We start from the raw sequence: 26,067 nt of genomic DNA on the forward strand, positions 1-26,067 counted from the left end.
CTGAAGGGGTGGACGGGTTTACAATGGTATTTGTGGTTTGAAATAGTACTCTGGGATTGTGCTTACTAGAGGAGATGAGATTAGAAAAATAAGTAGCCCGGGCATTTTTGACCAAATTGTTGTAATCACAGTAAAGGTCCTTCAGATGGAGGCGGTGTACCAGGAGATTTGTGGTTTTCCACAGCCGCTCAACTTTGCGACAAAGCCGTGTCACCATGGGAGCGGCGTCATCTAAAATGGCACAATAGTACTTCCTCCGAGGCACAGGGATTTTGACTATGGGTGAATACTGGGGGGGCTTGTGTGGTGATTGACATTATTCACCCACGGATCTATGGGTTGGGGTATTGTTCTGCACGGACATTTGAGTGAGCCGGACTTCCTGTTTTCCGCCGGTCTTAGCTTCCCGTGCTTGAAGTGTTGTGTCTGCAGATGCTTAATAAAAGTATATCTTGTACCTTTGATACCCCGCCCTCCGACTCCCGTCTCTCGGCACCACAATAGCGAATTTAAATTAACCTTAGCGATGCATACAGTAGGTCTACCAAATTAAATATCTCTCTAAGTTACAAGGATGACCTTATTTTACCAACCTCAAACAGAAGCCGTTTATTCTACAATATTATCCCACTTAATGCTTAACACTTCTCTATTAGGTTTTAACTTGGAGGCTACTATTAGCATCAATAGCACAGATGTAGCTACCACTTGTTTACATGCTAACCCAAGCCTTAACATTCATTAACGTTAGCTGACTCAAAACATAAGCAACACATAAATAAAGTACTCAAATTTCACTTACCGCAAAACTGCATTCATGCACCCTCTGTTTTAACCACAAAGCAAGTCACAATAGTCCGATATAAGCATGAAGAATAGTCCACAAGGCACCAGCACAACAAACACGGCCGAGTTCAAGTTATGTTCCCCGGATGAGCTGAGCAGGCAGAGCCCCTGTAGCATCACGGAGCTGCTAGCAGAGCAGAAAGCTAACAGCAGCAGTCACTGGACAGACCTGTAACTCAATGTGACCATGCCCTAATTTATGCATAGCTTTAAGGCTTAATATAACTTAAACAAATTATAAATGGTAGTAACTCATTAATACATGGTGATTTGTTTAACACGTTACAAGGCTCCCTTTTGGCAGTTATAAATGTTAGTGACTCATAAATTAATGGTCATAAAGAGATGCCAAGAAACATCAAGATGGATGGGGGGAGATCAACTCAGTGAACAACAGATACCAAGGATGCTGGCTGATGAAGAAGATAAAGTAAGCTCGTGCCAATATAAGGCTTAGTCATCTTGCCAAATAGTGAGCCTATGTTGATGTTCTATGTTATAACTGGTTTATAAATGGTTCTTAATGACTAATAAAGTGTTTACAACCTAATTAATAACCTAATTATAAACCCTTTATGAATCCTTTATAAGGGTAGTCTTATTGTAAAGTGGTATCGAAAAATCAATCAAAGGTCAATTATGGTTGATATTGATGAAAAAAAACACACAGCTCTCCGTAGGGTTTCATTTATTGTGTTAGCAGCTCATTCCTTACAACAGGAGGCTCAGATTGCTTATAAGAGGAAATATGAAGGGTATATTTCAAGGTTGTTATGAAATGAGTCATTGGGCTTTTTTCTTATCAACTAAGATTTGTTAGAAAATGTTCTTGAATTTATTTACCGGAGACCACTTTTGATATTGTTACTACGCAAGGAAAAGTACTTGAAGTGGTTACCTGTTATAAATACCTTGGTATCTGGCTTGATGATTGTCTCTATTTTAAATCTCAGGTCAATAATCTGCTTAGAAATCTACGGAACAGGATTAGGGCCATACGATTCTTTTTTTTGGGAGGATTTGAAAAAATTCTGACTTTAATCTCAGAATTCTGACTTTTTTCTCAGAATAAATTAATGTGGCCCTACTCCTCTTCCGTAGAAAGCTAAGGCTGAAGCTAGGTTTCTTTTTCAGAAACAAGTCCTGTTTTTCGCTTGAGGCCAGGAAGATGCTAGTCTCTGTGACCTTTTTACCTGTGTGGTGATTTGATATATGAATGCTCCTGCCCATTAATCAAGTTAGATGCAGTTACAGTGCGCTGAGATTTGTTACAAACTGTAAAGCACTTACTCATCACTGTACCCCCTGTGTGTCAGGGCAAGTCTGCCATCACTTACTGTTCGGAGACTCAGTCATTGGTACATGTTCATATACAAAGCCATGCAGGGTAAACTACCACCTTACATCTGCTCACTGATATTGTTGAATTACCCTGAATTCATTTGATGCAATCACTCACACTTTTCTTTAACCTGTATTGTGCATACGATCATACTCTGTATATTTCCACTCAGCTGTGGTAACATCATACCTATGATAAACAGGATGTCAATAGAACACGTTTAGTAGAATAGCACAGGATGTTCATCTAACAGGTACACACATACGTAGATTGACAGGACGTTAACATCCGGTCCAATGTACATATAAACTCACTGGTTACCAAGAAGCAGCAGCCTTAATCTTAGGTAACCTCTCATAACTGAGACCTCTCAATCTGAGAAATGTATACTCTAAAAAGAGCCACGATAACCACTCGGTAAAACGAGCCAATTAAGTAACAAGAATACTCTGTAAAAAGAGCCCAATAAAAGATAAAATACCACACTCCCATAACGGGCCTATAATACCAAATACCTGACTAAAAACCAGGCTAAAGCATTACAGATAACTCAAGTGATAATCAAGTGATGTATCATGTATAAATAAAACGTGTAAGTTACGTACTTTGGTATAAAGGTAACATAGTATACAATAACTATACAAATATATCTATTCTTAGGAAAGACAGATCCTCGAGACCATAAAAACAGTCCAAAATACAATCCACAAACTCTCTATAACCTAGGACGATTAACTTAAAGAGCATCTTGCAGGTTATTTTTTTGTTCTACATTTATGCTTAAACTTGCTTGAAAATTACAATTAAAAAAGTGAATGTAGGATTTGATATGTTTTACGAGACATAAGGGCAGGAATTCAGAGGGAAAGGAGCGATTTTGAGCTCTGCTCTTAAAAATTGCTTTTTTTTAAGGTCATACGTCAAACGCGTCATATTACATAACAAAGGGGAAACATCTCCGCTCTCTGAGTTAGTAGTTGCGTTGAGTTGAGCGGTTGTGTTTTAGTGAGCTGGTATTTTTCTGTAGTTTGACATTGTATTTCACCATTTGTAATCATGGTGCAGTATTGTGTTTGTGCAGGTTGCACAAATACCAGCCTGTCAGGACATCGAGTCCACAGTAAAAAGGACCGGAGCTAGCGTTCGTTCCTGGGTGCGTTGTGCATCCACCTCCCTGCAGCACATACTCTCCACAGCTTTATCAGGAAACCGTATTACTTCTCTCTCCCCCCCTTTGCTGCTCTCTCTCTCTCTCTCTCCCCTTCGGTACCGTAAGACGTAATGTGGAGTTGCATTAGGTAACGCTGTGGTGGCTGTACTGCTCCAGCAGTCTCCTTTGTGTTTGTTTGTTTCCCCCTGTCTGTGTTGTTTGTGTGTGCGTGGTGGCTGTCACTCCTGGCTCCCGGCTCAACCTCCACTCACCTGCTGCAATCAGCTGTGCACCCTCCCTGACTACACACCTGCTTTCCATCAAGCCATTTACAACGGCATATCAACGGAGGCTCCACAACCTTTCTCCGCCAGATCGTCAAGTATCAGCCGTATCTCGCTTCTCTCCTCCGGTACACAGCACCGTGGAGTTGCATTAGGTAACGCGAGATACGGCTGATACTTGCGCATTAGTTTCTGTTATGGATCAGTATCAACAGTCCTGCCAGTAACGTTACTATATTATCAATGCTACGTTAGCTATAGACTGATATATGATAGCTAACTTCACAATGTTGTGATGTGACGTTAGCTAACATTCTGTAGCTAACGCCGGTCACTCACCAAGATAGCTGCCCAGTTCTCTACTGGTTCTCCTCACACCACAGCTCAATTTCTCTCCGATGGCCGTAATTTCTTCTAATCCTTGGCTGCTCCTGGTCTCTTGGAGGCCTAGCAGGCTCATAATTATAAGGTTGTGGTCCGTCATGTTCAACTTCTTCTGTGTCTTCTGTGTCGAAACTAGCATTGGGATCCATGTTTATTAATACGTTACACCGGCCGCTCTCCCCCTTGTGTCCCCCGTGTTACGTCACACGCGGGAGGTCACGTTCCGAGGCTTTTTTATGCGGAAGTGAACATTTCTTACAAAAACGACGCCAGATGTCACTGTAGTGTATATTTCTGTATATTTTTGGGAAAATCTAGTGTATTCATCATTTTCCTACACATTTATTCACAGGTGTCTTTAACCTGGAAGTTGCTCTTTAAAGGGTAAAAAGGTAAGTAGAGACGACTCAGCAGCAGGAAGGGATGAAACATCTAAACTTAAAGTATAGGAAACTTATAAAGTCAATAAAGACAGAGACCTCAACCTACAGTAAAAAGAGAACAGAACATCGTTTTTTATCATAATTTCCCGCTCGTTGAACAATATCACAGAGTCGCAAGTAGCTATTGCCTAAGATGTGTTTTTTTATTACATGTATCAAGTGCTAGGACTGTTTTAGGCACTAAAGCGTTTATGTGCGCAGCTCCTCTAGCTTGGAACACTCTGCAAAACATTTTGAAAATTAGCTTTTTGGTTCCCCTGCATCATTTTAAAGCACAGCTTGATGAAATGATATTTGATACTGCTGGTACCTGTCTTTGTGAATAAGTTTGTCAATTGTACCCCTGTCAATATGTTGTATGTGTCCTTTTTGTTTTCCGTTACATGTGTAACCAATGTGCGGCAGGTCTCCCTTGTAAAAGAGATCGTTGATCTCAACGGGATTTTTTACCTGGATAAATACATTGGAAAATACATTAAATACATTACAAATTTGGCTACAAACATTTCAAAATTGGGCTTAATAACACATGAATACTCACTGTGTTATATATTTAAGCAATAGCTCACGACAGGCCGTGGTATATGCTCATTATATCGCGGAGGGTCGACAACCCCCTTAGCTTTTTTTTTTTGGAGATAGACACTGCTCAATCCACTCCTCCATAGTAAGACGCCCCCGGAGGTCGAAGTTAATCTTAAATGTTTCCATCTTATGCTTTGTAAGTTTGTTTCGTAACAAACGCTTCGCGTCGGGCCGAACCACGCCCCTTAGCTGTGATATAATGAGCATATACCACGGCCTGTCGTGAGCTATTGCTTAAATATATATGTAAGAAGTACAATAGCAGATGTTTAATTTGTGGACCATATTTCATTATACTTTTGAATTTGCTGAGGGCCGAATCAAAATTGTCCGCGGGCCGCATTTGGCACCCGGGCCGTAGTTTGGACACCCCTGCCATATATATTCCATATTAACAAAAAAAACACAGCACAGTTGCTCCTGTTAGCCACATATTATTAAAAGGCTACTTAGTATGAGTTTATTGTCCTAAAACAGATTAATAATATGTCAATAGTCACACCTGAAAGATGAGTATGGAAGTATGGTTCAAAATATACCTTCCCTCCGACTTTGGCGTCAGAAAAATGGAAAGTGAGGGCAGGTGGTGAGGCTGGCAGGCTGCAGTTAGCATATAGTGCCCACGTGAGACAGCCTTAATGAGATGAGTATTTTCACCTCGGCAGTGCCAATGAATGCACACAGATTTTTATGGGCTTGGTTCCACTGGGTGCATTAAGAGTCTCTGTATTTTTGTTTTGAATTAAAGCCTCACCACAGTTTCCCAGGGACTGCAAAAGCCGCTGTTGAGCACAGTGACCAACGTGAACATCTGTACAGCATGTCACCATGAACATGTCAGCGTACCCATTGCCCTGATAGAATAATGTGCTGTGGAACTTTTATTAGCAGCCGTGCTCCCTGCCACGGGACCCGTTATGTACTGTACAGCACTGCTCCCTTTCCTGCAGACCTGAGGGCATTTTCAGACAGAACATTTGCATTTTTAAAGACTGGATAGTATGCTATGAAGCACTGCAGCAAAGCATGGCTGTTCATAAATGAAGTCATTTCTAATCAGACAGTTTATGTGGTCTGATCTGTCATTTGTTCGGCTCCAAAAAAGTAGTGACGTTCTCTAAAATGTATCTCAAACCCCTTTAAGCTGCAGAAATGGGGATGAGGGGACATTATTCCTGCCAGCAAACTGTTACATCTGTTCCTTGTCACCTCTCTCCCAGCAGGCTCTACAATGCTGAGAAGCGTTAAGAAAAACAAAAGTTGCTTAAACACCTCATTCTGTCATATTGCGACTTACAATTCAGCTTTGAACTTAGCATTTACCACCAGCGATAAAAAAATAAAATACATTTGCATAAATGCCTCCCACACACGAACAAATTACTCATTTAAATGTGAGGCGGTTCAAATGAACCTCGAGACTGAATGAGGTGCATGAATGGAACTGCCATCACCTTGCTTGGCAGCTCACAAAAGAGACATTCATCAAAAGCAATTTGTTCAGCATGGCTGTTACATTTTTGACCAAATCAAATGTAGAGATATTAAAAGGTTATTAGGTGCACTCGTCTTTCTTTCAGGAAGTAATTGGTCCCAGATGAGCGATCCTGTTGCTTTATCGCTTTATGTCTTTACTGGAATACATGTCTTGACATTGGTGTTGTCCCACAGTAAGGAAAGGAATCCATACATTGATAACCACCAGTGCTTCATCATTTAACAGCTGTTAAAGACCCCTGGAGCTAATTCAGATTACTGCCAACATAAAACAAATCGAGTGCATGGTTTTATGTTTTTGAGAGCGTAAATAAGTTCAGACCGACAGCTTTGTTTCCCAATATATAACTTTATTTAAAATATTGTTACAATTTATTACTCTACACAACATTTTCAAACCGTTTTTCCTTTTTCTTATATTGGTTAGTAAACCTTCATGTGTTTTTTTTAAGATATAAAATGTCCATTTTGTAGGCTAGTTCTGCATCAGGATTTTTTAGAGGCTGCCTGTCATTTAAACAGCTTTCGTGTGTAGTTAGATAATCCTCCACTCAGCTGTTCCCCACACACACAATTAATGATCAACGGTGGCTCCAGCGTTGTACACTATAATTTCCCCAATCTTTCTAATTTCTGTTTAAATAAATAAAAGTTTTGCGTTGGAGAAACAAGAGTGCATTTTGTCCAAGAGATTTTCTCTTTCTTCTTAAAACAACTATTTACAGGTTATGCTGAAGACAGACAAACAAGGCTTAGATTTTTAATTCATGTCACTGCCTACTTGCGATGGAAAACCCCCGTGTTTCAAAGCAATGGACACAAATTAGTTACACAAAGGCTAACACTTTTTAAAACTGCACTTACATCCACCTTTCATGTTAGTCATGATAGGACCCAAAATCCGAAATGGAAGAGCCAGCAGCTAATGCCCTCCAAGTCGGATGCGTTATTCAGAGGTCGATAAACATCAAACCTGCACAAAAGCGCTGATGAAGACTAAACATAGCGGCTCCGACTGAAGCAAGTGTCAAAGGAAAGAGACCGACTGGGCCGCCTCAAATGCCGGTTCAAACACTGGACTGTGTCTGAAATGCTGTAGAATTCAAATGAACAAAAGAGCATACAAAATATCTGCCGCTGACTGATGTGATGGAAATCAGCGCTGATTTGGCACACGATTCTAGAAACAGATTTGTTACCGTTGCGACAGCATTTTTACAAAGGAGCGGTTTTGACGAACACAAACTTTTCAGCCTGTTCACTTTTTATTCTGATTCCACCATGTTTGCTGTACCATCCAACATTCGTTATCTGCTATGTCCTGCGGGGGATTCTAACATATTTTTGTGAATAATAAGTCACTTACAAGTCAAGGCTGTCCAGCATCTCAAACACAAACACAGGTAGGCCACAGCACAGCTTACACTGACTCACAAACACGGGCCAACCACACAAAGACGTGCTTCTTAACATTCCTGTCGTCCCTCTGCTCTCACCTAAACACTGTTACAATGACATTTATCCCAACGGTGACGGAAACGGACGACAGCAGTACACACACCTGTGACTGAGCGGAAGATGGCACCTGGCGCAGACAAGACAAACCGAAACACAGAAAAAAGAACAGCAGCTTTCTAAAAGCATATTCACAGCAGCATGAGCCACAGGGACAGAGAACAAACATCAAACACTGCTTTAAAAATACATTATTGGGAGGAGTGATTGAGTTGGCTGAGAGGAATACAAGGAACAGAGGCTGCACTGTGTTGAGCCAACGTGGTGCTGCCACGGCAACCACATCCTCCTGTGATGACGGGAGACCAACCTGGACACAAGAACGAGCCGAAGGACAGAAAAGCCAAAACACACAGTCAGACTAGCTCTATCTGCCTCTCCCTCTACGTCTCACAAAAGGGAAACATAATCACCATCATGGTTGAATAGCTCCAATTCTTATGTCATCCATCTCTAAATTGGCTATTACTCTGGCTGTCAGAATGACCATCCATTGCAATTTATTTTACAATTCAGCTATCTGTGCTGTGCTTGTAAAACATACACATACATATATTGCCTTAAGCTGTGTATAACTGAGGCCTGTCCTCAGAGGCAACAACTAGATGATAAATAACAAACTATATCTTTCCTTGTTACAAAATGTTGTCAAAACATAAACGCAGAGTAGCAGGGAGTTGTGTGCGTGTGTGAGCGGCTGTAAATGTTAGCTAAACAACAGGAGACGCCTCCTATTTGTCTCCATCTGTCTGGCGTCTCTGCTGTCATACAGATACAAAACACCATCTTTATTTTCTGGCTCTTTCACCGACAGCTTGTCAGACACGTCCACTCAGAGCCTAAAAGCTTATCAGCAATGTCAATGATAAACATAGAGGACATACGCATACACACTCACACAGCATGCTCCAAGGTAGCTGACTGAAATTATGATTTAACCTCTGCGTGAATTAAAACATTTATTGAACGGAAAGCTAAGCTAAACCTGACAACAAAATATAAATATTTTTAACCCCAGTGAAACTTGAACATATGCTCTAAATGTCAGTGTGAATAAAAAATAAACATCAGTCTCCACTTCAGGTTTGTGGTTGTTGCCAGACAGTGAGTGAATCTTAAGAATGAGTCGGTATTGAATGAGCCAAGAAAAACTACTAAGCATTAAGGGGATAAACAAACTCTATTGCTTTCAGGTGGAATCAATACATTTTCAGCACACAGTTTCCATTCAGAATTGTTTGTCAGCATGTAAACCTTCTGCATAAACATTTAAAGTGAGAATTTTTTTTTTTTTTTAAACTGAACATCTGCGATACGAAAAAAAAAAGGTTATATTTGTGTGAAATGCTGCTCTGAAACACAAAACAATCTGTGTTGTGTGTCATATAATCATATGTCATGTGCATTTACACACAACTAATACTGTACCAATGCAGGTGCAGTAGGAGGCAGACAGCTGCTTGCATTGCTATGTCTTCTAATGGTTGTGGTTGCAGTCGCACAACTTTATGCACCATCTACTCTCTGTACAACACACACACACACACACACACACACACACACACACACACACACACACACACACACACACACACACACACACACACACACACACACACACACACACACACACACACACACACACACACACACACACACACACACACACACACACACACACACACACACACACACACACACACACACACACACACACACACACACACCCCATCTGTCCTCCTGGCGTGGTTAATGGACGAGCTGCAGAGGAGTGATACTTTTGGGTGAGTTACAGTGCCCGAGGGATCACTCTTTAAGAAGATTTCTATATCTCCTCAAAGCTTTGAACTAAATCTGTCTTACACTGCTGCTCTCTGCTGCCTGTTCAGAAAACTGCAGCTCGAGAGACGACACTCTCCTGTCCTGTTTTCATTTTCACAATCTGTGGGTCAGAACCTGTGCCATTTCAAAAACATTTTGGCCCGCCAACCTTGTTTTCCAAGAGATTATCTCAGCACAGAGAAGGACTCTTCCTCAACTTACAAGCTCTGCAAAATCACCACAATAAAACACTTGCGAGGGTGATAAATACACATACTGACATTAATGGCAGACTGCCAACAGATGTATTTCTCTGGGTAGGGTACGTTAGGCCAGAACAAAATGTGAAAAAGAGATTTGTTAGAGCAGCTTGTATGCCGTTTAGTTAGTGTTTCCTCATGTTAGATCAAGTAACCAATTATTAGAGCTTTTATATTAATCTATATTTTGTCAGAACTAAGATTGTTAAACATATACATAATTATGAACCCCCCAAACATACTATTTCAGTTAGTCGACAACGTTTTCTGACAAAGAATATTCTGACCTTACAGAGAGAAAAACATTATTTTTGTGTTAATGTCCATCATCGGTGAAAAGCATTAATTTGCTTTATTTATTTATCACTACCTGCTAAAGATGTGAAAACCCCCTTTTTCTGCATCTCATCATTCATATATTCAGCTTGGTTCAGAAGTCGAGGGTCTCGGTGGATCGATCCAAGCCGATCGATTTGGACAATCATATCACACGTCAGCTCCTTTGTGAAATGGCGATTCATTGAGGTGCTGCCTCTGCGTGAGTGGTGCCGCAGCGCTGTGCGGACCCTGCCCAGTCCCACACCGTTTGCATGTGTTACAGCTCAACCAGGTGGCGAGAATTTGCTTGTGTCCTCAAACATCACAGGGCAGAAGCATGGAGGAAATCAACAGACACGCTACGTAGATCAAGTAAATGACATGAAAGTTGGCTTTTGTTTATTTTCCTTCATTGCTCTTCTTGCTGTGTGTATCCCTGGGGTCGGTTAAGTGTGGCTATTCCAATTTTCCCAAAGTCGGTCACTTCCAGTTTGTTTTTCGGGGAATGGATCGCCTCAGTCTGTCACTCAGTTCTGTGTTTTTCGATGGGCGCTCTCTGGGGTGGCTGTGAAGATGCAAGTGGACCAGTTCTAGTTCGAGTGATGACAAATGATTTTTTAGGAAGTTGCGATCTCTCCCCCTAGGTGGCGCCATCCCTTCTGCTGCGTCTCCAGAGGAGGCAGATACTCTAGAACAGAGAGACGGTTCAGGGAACAAGGCTGAAGGATGGGCGCATGTCATGTGACTTGTGAAAATACATCAGCCAGTGTCTCTGCAACTGTCCCTAAGAATGCTCCCTGAACTTCAACTGTGCTTTAAATAAGGGATTTTCATTCCACAAGTTGTCCTCATCCTTCCAGGCTTCTCAGTCCTCAGCTGATCATTATCTGTCTCTGTTCCTGTAACTCCAAAGGTTGCTCACTCCTCCTCGTGCCTTGCTTGTGTCTGTCCACATATTTCTGTTGGTCTTGTGCTATCTGACACGCGACAAATAGTTTCAACTTCCCTCTAATGCTTGGGTCTCAAGGAGATGGCCCTGATAGCAGGGCACATGTGTATTAATGCGTCTGTTCTGAACGCTTGTTTCACTATGTGCTAGTCATTTACTTGCACTGGAGAAGACTCTACTCTCTCTTTAGTTAAGTACATTGTGGAGCTTTGGTGAATAGTCTATAAAAAGCAGCCCTTCCTCCACGTTGTAGTTACCCTTTGACTTTGTTTAGCTCCTTATAATAAAATAGGAGCAGCACAAGTGTGATAATAAAACCCAAGCGTTTCAGAGGGCAGCTTTTTAGGGCCAGGGGTAATTCAATGTCACTGAACTACAGTCTCTTATAAGCTAGCTTAATGTTCACATATTTTTGTCTTTAACATATAGAAAAAAGAAGGAAAAATACTTGAAATGCTCACCCTGTCCTTGCGCTTTGAAATGTTTGTCAGGAATTGTTGCATATTTCATGGTGCTTGGGGTGTGCTGTCATTCACAGCACCACTCAGCAGCACATCGGAATACATATTTCTTTATAATTTGCCCTAGACAACATCTAACCTTTTACCCTTCAGTTGGTGCAGTTCTTACAAAAGGTATTCACTTTTCTATTGAGGAAAAATAATACTCACCATTGTTGCTGCAGTTTTTGTTGTCTTTGTCGGATTCCTCTTCCTCAACCTGAAGGCAAAGAAATCATACACAATAAATTAATCATTTTGAACAGAAGCCTGAGGAACACATCTATTGTATCTGTGAAGAAAAAAAAAGGTACAAGTAAGCTAAGTTTAGAACTTCAAACTTGGCATGGAGTCCTGTGCTTCCTACAATGAAAGAGGAAAGGAGTGGTCCTTACCTGTTTCCTCCACTTCAGCTCACAAAAGACTCGCTCAAAGCACTCGTGCATGTAGTTAAACTAGCAGAAAAAAGCAAACCGAATTAGAGGCAAGCTTTAAATACAACACAATCAGCCTGTAAAGTAACAGAGACAAGTGTTTGCTTTGTACCGCTGCAGTTATTACATGGAGTTTGATTCTTTTATGAATAACAACATGTTACTTTCACAAAATGAATAAACAATAAAAAAAAAAACTTCAAAAAAGTGTTTAATAGCAGTGACGATGTGTGCACACTCACATATGGAGTGAAGATCTTGACCCAGCGAGGTTTCTTCTCTCCTCTGGCGTATTCAAAGCAGAAAGCCATCCCCTCCTCATCAGTATCCCAGCGCTGCATCTCGGCCCATTCAAAAGCTATCACCTGGTTCTGAGGGAGAGAGTTCACAGCAGGTAAGATCAGAGCATAGACAGGCATACAGGTGTTCGGCTTGAATTGGTTTCATTCACAATTCAATATCTAGGATTTTTTTTATTAATACTTGACCTTTTAAATATTTCTATTTGTACATCAATTACTTCCAGCATGTAACATTAAACTGGAAGAAAACGTTGTATTTATTGCATGCCTTTCATGGAACGAAGCATCACAAAAGGAAGAAGTCTTTATGAAATGTACTAAATGGTTTGTAAAAGGTTGTTTGAAAAAGTGTTGCTTTTATTAAACGTGGCCCCCATCATCAAGATGTGTCTCCATTGTTTGTTTGGCTAAAAATGCTGGTGGCATGTTACAAATAAAACATTTATTTTTTTAAATGTACTGTAACAGGGAGACAGTAATTGATATACAAATGATATTTGTAAGGGTAAAGAGGGCACATCAGGCTCGTTAAGACGAACACTCACCTCCAGCGTGCCGTCCTCGGTGCAGGCGTGCAGCTTGAAGTGATGGATGCTGATGGCTGTGATGACATGTCCCTTCCTCCTGGAGTCACAGGAGCAGTGAGGGAACGCCACCTCGTTATAGCCCTCACATGTCCGCAACAGACTCAGGTACTATCAGAGAATTAAAGAGCAAACACATCCATCACTAATACTGTAAGTCACCAGGGCCCAGGAGTTCAAAACTTTGAATCCCTATCTGATCCGATCAGATTTCAATTTTGGGTAGTTCAAAACCAAAAAACAGGATTAGGATCACTTTCATATCCGATCAGATCAGGAAATCCAATCAAAGCTTTAATCTGGATTAAATCTTCAAAATGGGTAGTTCAAACCGACAACACAGGATTGGGATCAGTTTGATCCCAAAAAACTGGATTATCCTGATCCGACCAGAGGGGTGGATTTCCAGTGGATTACCAGAGCAAAATGTACTGTACCATTTATTTTAAAATATGTTTCAATTTAAATAAGATGGCAACGTTTGTTAACTGAAATAATACACACTTTTTAGCCTTCATGGGAAATACATTTAATTTTTTCCATTTTTGCTCACGTTTGTGGTGGCCTATTTGTTTTTCAACCAAATGTTGATGACATAAATGTTGATGCTCATAAAAGTGTAACAGCAAAGATTGTCAATCAAAAATGTAATTTAGATTCAAGTAAAAATATCTTCAACAAAAAAAAAGTCCATCATCTGTCCTCACCTTTCAAATAAAAAAATATAATTAGACATTATAGATGTCTCTGCAATGTGGTCTCTTGTCTTCCTTGTATTATTTTTCATGTCCACTAGATGGCGATCGGTAGGATTAAAGCACTGATATTCAGGATCTAGTCATCTTGAAAAATCGTAATCTGGATCAGGCTGATCCTATCCTGAATTGCTTTGAACTCCAGGGACAACATTTGGCCGACTTGTCTGATCCTGGATAAAAAAAAATGGGATTTCAAAATTTGATCGGATCTGATTGAGATGAAAAGTTTTGAACTCCTGGGCCCAGGTTATGGCAATCTAAATAAGGTTAGATGTACATCTTCTTCTGTCAAACCCCAGTTAAAAAGCAGGGATGTGAACAGAGTTAGTAGCAATTTTTAGATGGAAGTTGAGAGAACATAATATGAGCATACCAAAGAGGTATTTCAGTCAATGGGAAATGAGTTACATGATGCAATACTGGAACAGTGAGTGGACAAATTCTATGGTCGGATACAAAAAGGCAAACTGTTCAGCTTTGAAAACTGACTTTACCTATAAGTATGAATTTTCTATTTGTAAACAGACAAATATTATATGTCAGATACGGCCAAATACTGAGAGTTTTTCTGCTAGGTGACAATTAAAGCCCCCCTTACAGTGTTTCCCACAGAACTGAAATATAATTGTGGTGGTAGCCGTGAACAGGGGGGGATGCTAGTTCGCCGGAGCCTCGCGGCGGGGTTACTGCGGAGTGCATAAAGCCGACCCTTCACGCGATAGCACAGCGAACAGGTACAGGAGAGGTAGGGCGAGGGATCATTGTCCACTAGTTCATCGATCGCAGATGGCGTCGTGCTCGCGGACGGATAATAACAAAATGAAACCTAAATGGGTCGCGTAATATCCTTTGGCGGAAGTTAATAAGGTCTATGTGTGGGAAACCCTGCCTTAGTTAATATTCACCAAATGTCAGTATTAACTCAATGGCTTGATCTCTTTTTACACCACATAGAGCAGAGTCCTGAAGTGTGAAAGCGATCTGATTTTCAGTCCATTTCTATGTGGTAACGTTATGGTGGTGGATCTGGTCAGCAGGCAACAAGTGTAGTCATCCCAATCCCACCCCGCTCCCCCCCCCAACAAAGAGTGGTCTGTGGGACTGACCGTGGCCATCTTGCGCTGCTCGGCCAGTTTCTGCAGCTGGTAGGACTTGTCCTCTGTTTTTATGAATCCCTTCTTTACATCTTCCAATGCCTAGACAGACACAGGGTGGGGTGAAGGGAAGAGATACAACAACGTATATTATTCAAGGTCACTGCATGACAATTATTATTTATCAAATATAGGGCTGCCTGAAGAGAAATAAAATGGGGCTTTTAAGAGCTCATTTTGAGGTTCAAATCAATGTTTTGCTAACTTGTTGCTCTACTAGTAGAAATCGCTGTAATAGGTGACTGCTACACCTCACATCCTTTAAATGCTTCAGGAAGTGAACTTTAATGGTTCGCAGACAGCCTGCAAACTGCTGCGGTTATTTTTGGACCATTTGCATTTGCATTATCATTTTTTTGTCCAAATATCAAAAGGTCACATTTTTGAAAAGTTGTGCCCAAATGTAAAGTATCATTGTATCTAGTTTCTTGAAATTCAACTGTAGAATTAATTCACTAAATAGATAACCAACGTAGTACACTACACTGTAGTCTAGTAGTTAAAAACAAAGGGTGGAATAACACAGTAACTTTCCACGACCCAAAAACTGCTGAAACCGCCAACAAGTTGTAACAGTTTCAACTCGTATATAAGCGAAGGAAATAAAGAACGGGTACCGAATTTTGTGCTGAGTTCATGGCATTTGGGATTGAATTATTGTTATTACCTGGTGAAAGCAGTAGTGCAGTGCCAGCGGGTTGTCTCTTAGCAACTCCTCCTCCTGGAAGCTGAACAACCATTTTCGGAGCGCCAGGCAAGTCCCCGGCACTGCCGACGTGTAATTCTGCACATAAAGCTTGTGGGGAAACTCATTAGGTGCCAGCTTCCGCACTGCAACAAATAACATAAAGAAGGGGAAGAAAGAGGAGGAGATGAGAAAAAAGGAAAAGGGTCTGATTAGTCATTAGTTAAAATGTCATTTTATCCTTTACAAAATGTCTTGCCTAAACTTACAGTCTTAAACTCTACACAACGCTAGGCCCATTCAGTTAAACTTACCATTGTGATGATACAGGTTTTTATCTAGAAAACAATTAATATCTCTGGGAAAAACACTCATAAACATCAAATACACAAGCAGTTCTTACCAAAGGAGTGGTTGATGACTTCAAAAAGGGCAAAGTAGCTTGCCATAATGCTGTCCATTCCAACCTTCATCACTAACGCCTACAGGAAGAGCAGAGTCAGTTAAGTTGGAAAAACATTGTTTGAGAAATACTATTGCACTATGAAAGCTCAATTCTTAGTGTGCCTACGTTTAAAAAAGAAAATTGTATTATGAAAATGTACATTCTACATCTTAAATACAAGTAGACATTATTTGACTTTGGATCACTTCTAGCTAAGAACTGAGAGCAAAGCCCAGTTCAGATGAAGGGTAATTGTGTGAGCATCATGGCAGCAGATGTGTATTTCTCACCTGGTACACCTGGTCTGTGGTGCTGTTCTTGCGGACTCTGACAGAGATGGTGGTGTTGTCTGGCAGGGCTATCCGCAGCTCCACATCCGTCACTCCATTGTAGTTCTGCAAGGCAAATCAACACTTAATAAGAACAGCTGAAGAGTTGCATTAACTCATGTGTGGAACCACAAGTATGTGCCCCTGCATGTGTGCCGTGAATTCCACCAAGGATGTTGTGTTCGCAGCTCGGATTGTCTGTTATGATTACAGAAGAACCATTAGCTTGATACTCATGAGGTTTGGTGGAAGGGTGTTGCATGGGCGAAGGAAGAACCCGTTACATTTTGGAGAGGATCCAAAACATGGGGTGGATACACAAATTATTTTTCACTTTTGTTAACATTAAGAGATAGGACATTTGTGCTGCATTCATGCAACCCTGGAATAATGGCAATGAATTCAGGGTTGGAACAATTCCTTCATTGGAACAATTCCTGTGAACAACTCAAAAACAGATATCAACGTGTTGTTTAAAATGCTTTGAGCAATAATATACAAAACATTTGACTTTGTAGTTCCCATGGTTTATCCCATTTTTTGGAACATGACCAAGGAGCATGTGAATGATGCACCATTGGCGTTGGCGGAGGTCTACGCTCTCCGAGGGCCATATCTAGTCACATTTGTCTCAAATGCTGTCATTCCTTAAAACGCCAGAAAGACAATGCCATTAACCGTGTAATTATTTTGGCTCTACGGTTTAAACTTTGAACTGCTGGCAGAGATGATGGCCAGATAGCTACTACTTTAAGCAATTAAACTTAATCGCCATAATGGCTGACATTTATTTTTGGCAAAATGCCACAAGTAACTACAACTTAAACTATTACATTCATATCAAATGAATAAATGAGACGCATACCTCATCTGATTCAGAGAGAAACTCCTGCATGATGTCACTCTCCCCGATCACCCGCACAGAGCAAACTAGAGTCAAATACAGAGCCAGAGGGAGAGAATAAGGCTAAGGTTAAGTCAATTACATAAACAAAGGAAGCTAAATGTCACTTAGTCTATATCCTGTGTTCAGCTGTACAGTATTTTCTGTGTCGGCGGAAAACTGATGGCAGCTTGTGCTTGGCCTATTTTCTTCGCCTACATGATTTCCACAGGTTATATTAAATTATGTATTCATTATCTTTGTATGCAAATTATGGATTTGGCCAGTTCTTGAAAGAATGGAGGGATAATTATTATTGAAAAACAAATGGATTGGTAAATGAAAGGTGTTGTCAATGCCCATGTTGTAAAAATCAGCACAAAAACAGGTTAATACAATAGTGACCTTTTAGATCAGCCTACCTCGCTCGAGATATTCCTCCAGGCCTCTACGGCGTGCATCCAGCTGCTGTTCAGACAGAGAGAAGGGCCATTTACCAGGAATCTTTGGGAAGTTGTAGTTGGAAAACTCCCTCTTTAGGTTCTGATGCAGGATGGCAAACTCCCGGTAGCGCTTTGAACACAGCTGTCTACCTGACATGTACACGTTGTACACCTATGGCGATTGAGATAAAAGACAGATGTTTACAATCACTAACATCAAGTGTTTTCACTACCACCATAGGAAAAAAACTGTTAGGGAAGAATAAAAGGGTAAGGTAATTTGTCGATGAGAACTCACCACAAATCTCTCTGAGTGCTGCTCTACATGTTTGTATGTGGGAACAGATATAGGCACTGCCTGCTTGTCACTGTAGTCGTAGTTGATTTGGACCTCCTCTCCTCCTTCCAGTCCATCAGCCTCCTGAGCTGGGACAGACAGAACGGCCAGGACCAGCTCCTTCTCCCCCGCACGGATCAGATCCACCACCTGCTTATGGGTGGCACCTTCCACGCTCACCCCATTACTGCAGGTAAAGTGAGAGCAAGAGAAGGAAGACAGGGAGAAACAGAGAGGAAGTTAGAAAAGTTAGCAAACCATCTTTCCCCATCGTTTCACATGATCAATGTATGTAACATGGCACAGCACCACAGATCAATAATTCAGTACTAACCAGCATGAGGATTGACTGGATCTTTACCATCATGCTATGGTGCGAAATGTGTGTAGGGTAGACATTTTTAATATTTATAATGAATCTTTTGTCGAAATCATAATGTAATGTTGTAAAGATTGAACTTTTTCCCTCCTGATTCAAATTCCAATACTTTAAATTAGGGCTAGTGTTGTTACCATAATGGAATCTCTAAATGTGATACCTAACCTTGAAAAGTATTGATATACAAGACCATTTTCTATACCACACATAACATTTGGGACATAACGTTTCATATTTGAATATAAGATAAATATAACAAGGCTAAAGACTTAAGAAAGTCGTCCGCTCGCTGTGAAAGAAAGAGTGCAAGTCATTGTGTGAACACTGAGTTGTGACTCGTTCTGGATGAATAAAATGTGTTTATTTTGGTTTTGTCATGTTGCAGCCAATAACTAATCCACTTAATAAGCTCAGTGCCTCAATATAATATCTGACCGATGCTGCAACTATCCATCCTGTTAATTTTCCTATTTGGGTGTGTAGTAATGTCAGTGAAAGGGCATTTTGACTCCATTGATAAACACAATGTTGGGAGTGCTGGGTAACAGGGTCGGCTCTAATGTCTCCTTCTCCTGTGGTGCTGTGAGACACCTGTGCTGTTGGCTTTACAGAGGCCAGATGGAACCGGCATCAGGTGTCTCTGCTAATCTTCCCATGAGGAACAGCGGGCAAACACAGGAGAGGAGGGTGCAAACGAGAGTGCTAGCATAGATCTTTTGACTATATATTCCATGTCTCCAGAGATAGAGACATAGCAGCATTCCTCTTGAGTTGTTCAACTGGACAGCAACATCAGAGGTAGGAGGGGACAAAAAGGTGAAGACAGGGGAGATGTTTTGTTTTCAACATCACTCAGATCCCATCATCCTCTTGTGAGATGAAAAAGAAGCAAGGCACTGTCTGCCAGAAAGAGGAATTGGAATTGAATTAGGCTTAGTGAAAGTACACTACAGTGAATATGATTTGACTGAATATTTAGTCCATTAGAACTGCAACACTGACAATATATATTAGATATAAAAACTTCAAAAAACAAGCATCATTTTGAAATAATTTAAATGTATATTTTATACAGTAAAGTATAAAGTCATTCGGGTCCAAAAAACTACCATTTCCCTGATGGTCAACTGTAAAGCAGCATTGTTCTTTTTCCTTGTTTATAAAACTATAAATTAAAATGCTGACATATGATTCTTTTGAGTTTATGAAAAATAGTCAAGCTGGTTAATAAGTCACATGATAAGCACAGGTCCTGTCATGTGACCAAAGAGAGATTTCACAGTTAAATGGAGTAAAAACAGGTTGGGTGAAACATTTGTGATGCCTCAGCAAGTAGAAGAAGAGTGTTCCTTGTTTTCTGTTTCTCTTCTCCCTTTTTGTAAGCAACATATGGTCAAGTGTGTAAACATGTTAAAGACATTACCATGTTTGCACTGTTCAAATCTTTAAGTTATGCTAGGTCACCCATACACAAGGACTTCTACGAAACATATAAAAGTACTAATGTATTTAATTGTTTAAGACAAACATTAAGTTCCTTTGAAGCTCTTTTTTTTTTAATCAGCCTTTTTTAGGACCAATGTTTTTACAACCATGATGGGACAATTGTTGGTGGTTAACTCATGGAGACATTCTTAATATTAAATTAAGATATCTACCTGCTTGCAAAATTGAAAATAAAGGAGGCTCTGGGGGGACATCCTTTATCTTAAATTGTAAATAACTTTAAGTATCAGTAGTACATTATTTAAATTATAGGCTAGACTCCTCTAGAGAAAAGCTGACAACAAAATGTGACCCTGACTCCTCCTGGTCTGACAGAAAGTGTCAGACAAAACAAGTGACAATCAAGTACACCGATATAGATAAGGGGCAAACACAGGAAGCCCCTTAAACTGTGCCATATAAACAACATAGGGATAGTATCGCACACACAGTATGATGTTACATCTGATGGAAAACACTGCCATCCACTGTCTTGCAACCGGGTCAACATCATACACATCTCTACTATTATGCATATGACATTACAATGTGAACAAAACTCATTTAATTTCCGTCCATAACAACGCTTAAGCAGTCACTGCGCAAAGGGCAAGCTAAACAAGACGTTAGCTACCTGGCTCTCCAGCTAGCTAAAGCTAATCAACATGCACAGCCTGTAGTCCAACTTATGTAAGCAGGTTAGCTGTTTAACTCACTAGCGTTAGCTTGGTGTAGCTACATCACCAAACGTTATGTGCGTACACTCTTAAAGTGGACACATAAGTAGTTAGCTAGGTAAACAGTTACTTTTGTTGTCATTACAGATGGGTGTTCTTTAACCCGAAGACAGCTAATGTTAACTGTTTGAAACTGGACCATCACGGGCTAAACTGGGTAGCTAGCTTTACATGCTAACTACCTGGATACATTGAACAGGAGAGGCTGACTTACACCTCCAGGATCCTGTCACCCTTCGCTATCCCGGCTCGGTCTGCCGCACCTCCGGGCAGGACGGCGCTGACATGCTGCAGAGGAGCGTACAGTTCCCCGTTGATGCTACGGAGCTGTCCTCCTTCGCTGACTTGACCGCGGACGTTGAAGCCGTAGCCGGACTCGGACTTAACGATCCTCACGGTCCGTGGACCGGACGTTACCGTGATGGTAGCTGCGCTCTGGCCCGCGGTGCCCGCAGACGAACCGACGGCCGGACCGTTACGGGATGCCGCAGGGAGAACCGACTGAGTTTCATCGTCTCCTACATCCGCCATCTTATCCACAGGCCCTAGCCCCCTTTTCCAGTCGGTGTCTTATCGTAAATTCAAAACAACACTCGAGCCCTCTCCCTCAGTTAGCTTCACAGACCGACTCTGTTGTTGATAACCCGCCCCTCTGTGGCGTCACGAGACATGGCCTCACAACGTGACCTGCTGCCGGCGTCACTGGAAGTCTGGACCGTCTCATCTTTCAAATACTTAGTTACTCATCACTTCACTATTACATTCAGTATTTGTTAAGTGATAATATGAGAAATGTATTTATAGATTTTATTAAACTGTAAACAAATTCTATCTAGAGGAATCTTTTATTTATTTTTGGAAAAAAATCGACTGAACTCTCTCAGTGAATTAACAAGAAAAAGCCAAAGTAAGCAAATAAAAAAATAACATAACTACATTTTAACAAAGATGTGTATAAAAATAGTTGAATTTATAAAATAGTTAGAAATATTTGAACAATAATTTATTTGAAAATCAATTTCGCTATGCTTTTACTATTCAATGTGTTTTCTTCTTTATTATAAAGCAGCTATTTATAATTGTATCTTATCTCACACACGCATACACACACACACACGCATACGCACACACACACGCATACACACACACACACACACACACACACACACACACACACACACACACACACACACACACACACACACACACACACACAAACTGAGTTGTTGTCTTGTGACAGTTTAAAAAAGAAAGAAAACCGAGAGGGAGGAGTAATCAGTGAAGTCACCTGCTGCAGTATTTGTTTGGAATTAAAACTTCAGGTTATAAGCCCTTAAGGCACATGACTATTATGGCCAGAATGCATGCCTTTAAAATAATATTAGTATTAAATATACTGAGTCACATGTAACCTAATTAATGGACTGGAGTAAACTAAATGTACGTTGATTGAAGAAGCTGAAAGAACAAACATGTACACTAAAATAAAACATTTTAAATCAATGCTGAAATATCGTTTTGAAGAGTACCAATGCCACCAGGGATGAATTTTATTTGTATACTACTTGAAAAATACTAACCAAAACATGTACCGATGTAGTCAGACAAGATAAGATGTAGATAAGTATTTAATGTTCACAATATAACTTATTGAGCATTAATTCATGAAGAATTCCATATTTAGCTGGATGCTTTCATCCACTCAACTTATTTCTACAGTATATCCTTGCATCAAGGTGGCCTATTCTGACATGCCCAGGTTGAGAGGGAGGGTAACCATGTCCAAGGCCGGATTAGTACCTCCAAGGGCCCCTGGGCACTGAGCGCTCATGGCCCCCCCCCCCCCCCCCCCCCAACCCACGTACCAAGAAGTAACACCACGCCTACCCAATCCTACCAACATGACCAATATTTAGAATTTTCAGTCAATCTGGCATGTCAAATCGCACACCTATTTGTCAAAAGCAGGGACACAGCCACATAGTTCAACCAAAGTAGGTCTAGCCTTTTGCCCTTTTAGTCAAAAATCACAAGACAAAGATACAATGGATGAGATCCCAAGACAGTGTATGGCTCAGGAATACCTTGGTAATATCACTCAAAACCCCAGAACAGCACCCAACTTAATGCCAAAACATGACTGGCTGGCTGTACAAGTACACAAGGAGTTGTATTAGTTACAAACATTGAGATTTACAAAAGTAAAATATGTAGTGAAATGGTGTGGTTGCTCAACTAAGTATATGTGATGGAAGATAGTGTGTGTGTGTGTGTGTGTGTGTGTGTGTGTGTGTGTGTGTGTGTGTGTGTGTGTGTGTGTGTGTGTGTGTGTGTGTGTGTGTGTGTGTGTGTGTGTGTGTGTGTGAGACAGTGGATCTTAACTTTTAGAACTGGGGTTACGTAATGTAACCCAGCTTCTATGAGTATAGGCGCAGCCCTCTAAGGCTATCGCTATTGGGTAATCCCTCCTGCACGTGTGCAGCACTGACAGATTTAATCCACGCCCACCTATGACGTGGGCCCCACCTCCGGGCTCACTTCCGTATAAATAGGAAGTAGGCCCTACTATCTACTCCCACACAAACAGCTTTTCTTCAGCTATTCGCGGAGCCAGTGGGGCCCGACCCTTAGAGGGCTGCGCCTATACTCATAGAAGCTGGGTTACATTACGTAACCCCAGTTCTATATCGTATAAGGCTTCGCCCTCTAAGGCTATCGCTATTGGGTTAAGGGCGAAGCAGGATGTAGTCTACGCCCCACTGGTTCCGTCCGTTACCAGAAGCACAAAACACACCTACTCAGTTAATAACCCATGTCCATTTCGTCCTGCGTAAAATGGAGCATCACATTCCCAGGGAATATATCATTTAAAAAATGAATATTCTCCATAAGGGAACGAGGGTAGGCTTACTTATGCTACCTATCGTTTATAAGAGATAGAGACCGAGTCTCCTTTAAATAAAACGATCAAGAGAGGGGGAAAAAGGGCAGCTCTCTAAGTGCCTACCGGCCGGAGAGAGGGCACGCAATTAAAAAACCCCGACATTACTCATTCTGACAGGCTATTCAGCACTGAATGTGTCAGAGAGGAATGGGAGACATCCCTCAAATAAAAACGAATAAAAGAACAGGGTGAAGACCAAGATGCAGCCGTGCAAATGTCTTCCACTGTCATTCCTCCGTGCAACGCCGTAGAGGTTGAAACTCCCCTGGTGCTGTGCCGCTTTAATGTTCTCCGGGGGATCCAACCCAGAGGAGACATACGCCTGTGACACCGCCTCACATAGCCAGTGTGACAGGCGCTGTGTAGATAGAGGCTGCCCTAATGAGCGCTCTCTATAATGTACAAACAGACGCTGGGATTTGCGTAAAGCAGCCGTGCGTGCAATATAGCCTGCCAGCGCGCGCACGGGACAGAGGAGATGAAAAGTGGCTTCTTCCTCCGATATGTGAGGAGGGGGAAAGAAGCCCTTCAAGGTTATCACTCTTGATCTAAAAGAGCTTGTTATCACCTTTGGCATAAACGCCGGGTTCGGGCGTAATACAGCTGAGCTGCCATCTCCTTGGATCTGGAGACACGACGGAGCCACCGAGAGAGCAGACAAGTCACTCACCCTTTTAGCTGATGTCAGAGCTAAGAGCAGAGCTACTTTGACTGACAAAAACTTCAGGGGAACCTGATCTAATGGTTCAAAAGGAGCTTTACCCAGTGCGCGCAGCACTAAAGCCAAATCCCATTGAGGCGCTAAAGCGCGTGACACCGGTCTGAGTCTCTGTACTCCTCGTAGAAAACGTTTTGTCAGAGGGTGACTGAACACCGTGCTGATCTCAAAACCTACGTGGCATGAAGAAATGGCAGCGGCATATGTTTTTATCGTGCTATAAGCCAAATTCCTGTCCAGCAACAGCTGGAGGAATGACAGCACGTGAGGCAGGGGACACGTAACGGGGTCCAAGCCTTTCCCTACACACCAACGCTGGAACGCTGTCCATTTGGCTGTGTAAGACGCCCTGGTGGACGCGGCCCTAGACCCCTGAATAGTACTCACAACATCTTGAGAGAGGCCAAGCCTCTCTAAGTGTTCCCGCTCAGGGGCCATGCCCACAAACGTTGGCCTAACATTGGGTGACTGTGGATCGCTCCCTCCACCTGGGAGAGAGCATCCCCCCGCCACGGAATTTCCCACGGTCTCCCTGACAGCATCCGCTGTATGCAGGGGAACCAGGACGCTCCCGTGCGCTCCGGGGCTATTAAGACCGCTATCAGCCGCTCCTCCTGCACTCGGTCCAGGAACCGAGGGATCAGAGGGACTGGTGGGAAAGCGTACAGTAACACCTTGGGCCAAGGTCTGTGTGCCGAACGCGTCCACCCCCAGAGGGGGGTGATCCTGCCTTCTCAGGGAGAACCAGAGAGCACATTGCGCGTTCCCGCGTGCAGCGAACAGATCTACCTCCGCTCTTCCGAACCTGCTCCATACCTGGGAGACCAGCTCGGGGTGGAGGCTCCAGTCCCCTTGTCGAGGACCTCCTCTGGACATGAGGTCTGCCCCTCTGTTCAGCTCGCCGGGAATATATACTGCTCTGACAGAGAGTACGTGTGTGCGCGCCCAGCACAACAGCCTCCTGGCTGTGTCCAGCAGCTGCGCTGATTGTACACCTCCCTGACGATTTATGTATGCTGCTGCTGCCTTGTTGTCCGTTCGAATCAACACATGATGATTCCACAGCAACGGGGCGAAGTGCCGGATTACTTTCCATATGGCGAGTAATTCCAGCGCGTTTATATGAAGGGACATGTGAGGCGGCCACTGTCCCCCCACTGCCTGCGACATGCATGTTCCTCCCCACCCTGAGAGCGATGCGTCTGTGAACACCGAGGTGTGTGACGTCACTCTGCCGAGGGGAACCCCCACTGACAGGACGTGGGGATTTTTCCAGTAGGTCAGATCTAAACCTACGGACAGAGGAATGTACACCATGCGTCTCTTCTGACGCACGGGGTCGATGCGCAGGCGAATAAACCATCTCTGAAGTCTCCTCATGTAAAGGAGACCCAGGGGGATCACCACGTGACCAGCTGACATCATGCCCAACAGCTGCATCACGGAGAGGGCTGTCACCACCCTGCCGGGTGTGACGCGCCCGAGGAGAGCTGTCAGATCCTCCACTCTCCGCTGTGAGAGTCGTGCTCTCATGCGGGCTGAGTTGAATTCCACCC

At 42.2% G+C, this 26,067-nt stretch overlaps 1 protein-coding gene across 2 annotated transcripts; it reads right to left on the minus strand.

Moving 5' to 3' along the window:
* Positions 1-8,991: 8,991 nt before the first annotated feature.
* Positions 8,992-21,517, minus strand: snx27a (sorting nexin 27a). 2 transcript variants are annotated; one of them, XM_079655079.1, is made up of 13 exons: positions 21,064-21,515; positions 18,210-18,435; positions 17,891-18,083; positions 17,451-17,515; positions 16,547-16,651; positions 16,215-16,293; positions 15,794-15,957; positions 15,079-15,168; positions 13,176-13,325; positions 12,571-12,699; positions 12,290-12,349; positions 12,066-12,114; positions 8,992-11,133 (listed from the first exon to the last, which is right to left on the minus strand). In XM_079655079.1, the coding sequence occupies exons 1-13, from the start codon at positions 21,378-21,380 to the stop codon at positions 11,063-11,065; spliced, it is 1,698 nt and encodes a 565-aa protein (XP_079511205.1). In that variant the 5' UTR covers positions 21,381-21,515; the 3' UTR covers positions 8,992-11,062. The 2 variants fall into 2 exon arrangements, with proteins under 2 accessions (XP_079511205.1, XP_079511206.1); XM_079655080.1 differs by lacking the exon at positions 12,290-12,349 and having other exon boundaries at positions 21,064-21,517.
* Positions 21,518-26,067: the final 4,550 nt, after the last annotated feature.

The sequence above is a fragment of the Notothenia rossii genome (genome assembly GCF_949606895.1).
Source record: "Notothenia rossii genome assembly, chromosome: 10".
NCBI lineage: Eukaryota > Metazoa > Chordata > Actinopteri > Perciformes > Nototheniidae > Notothenia > Notothenia rossii.

Bases quoted from the DNA above. Each gene is read 5' to 3' on its own strand.
- snx27a (XM_079655079.1), bottom strand. From the start codon at position 21,380: ATGGCGGATGTAGGAGACGATGAAACTCAGTCGGTTCTCCCTGCGGCA. The intron at 18,436-21,063 runs GTAAGTCAGCCT...CTTTACCTGCAG, and splicing joins GGTGACAGGATCCTGGAGGT to TAATGGGGTGAGCGTGGAAG. The intron at 12,115-12,289 runs GTAAGGACCACT...CTTTGCCTTCAG, and splicing joins AGCTGAAGTGGAGGAAACAG to GTTGAGGAAGAGGAATCCGA.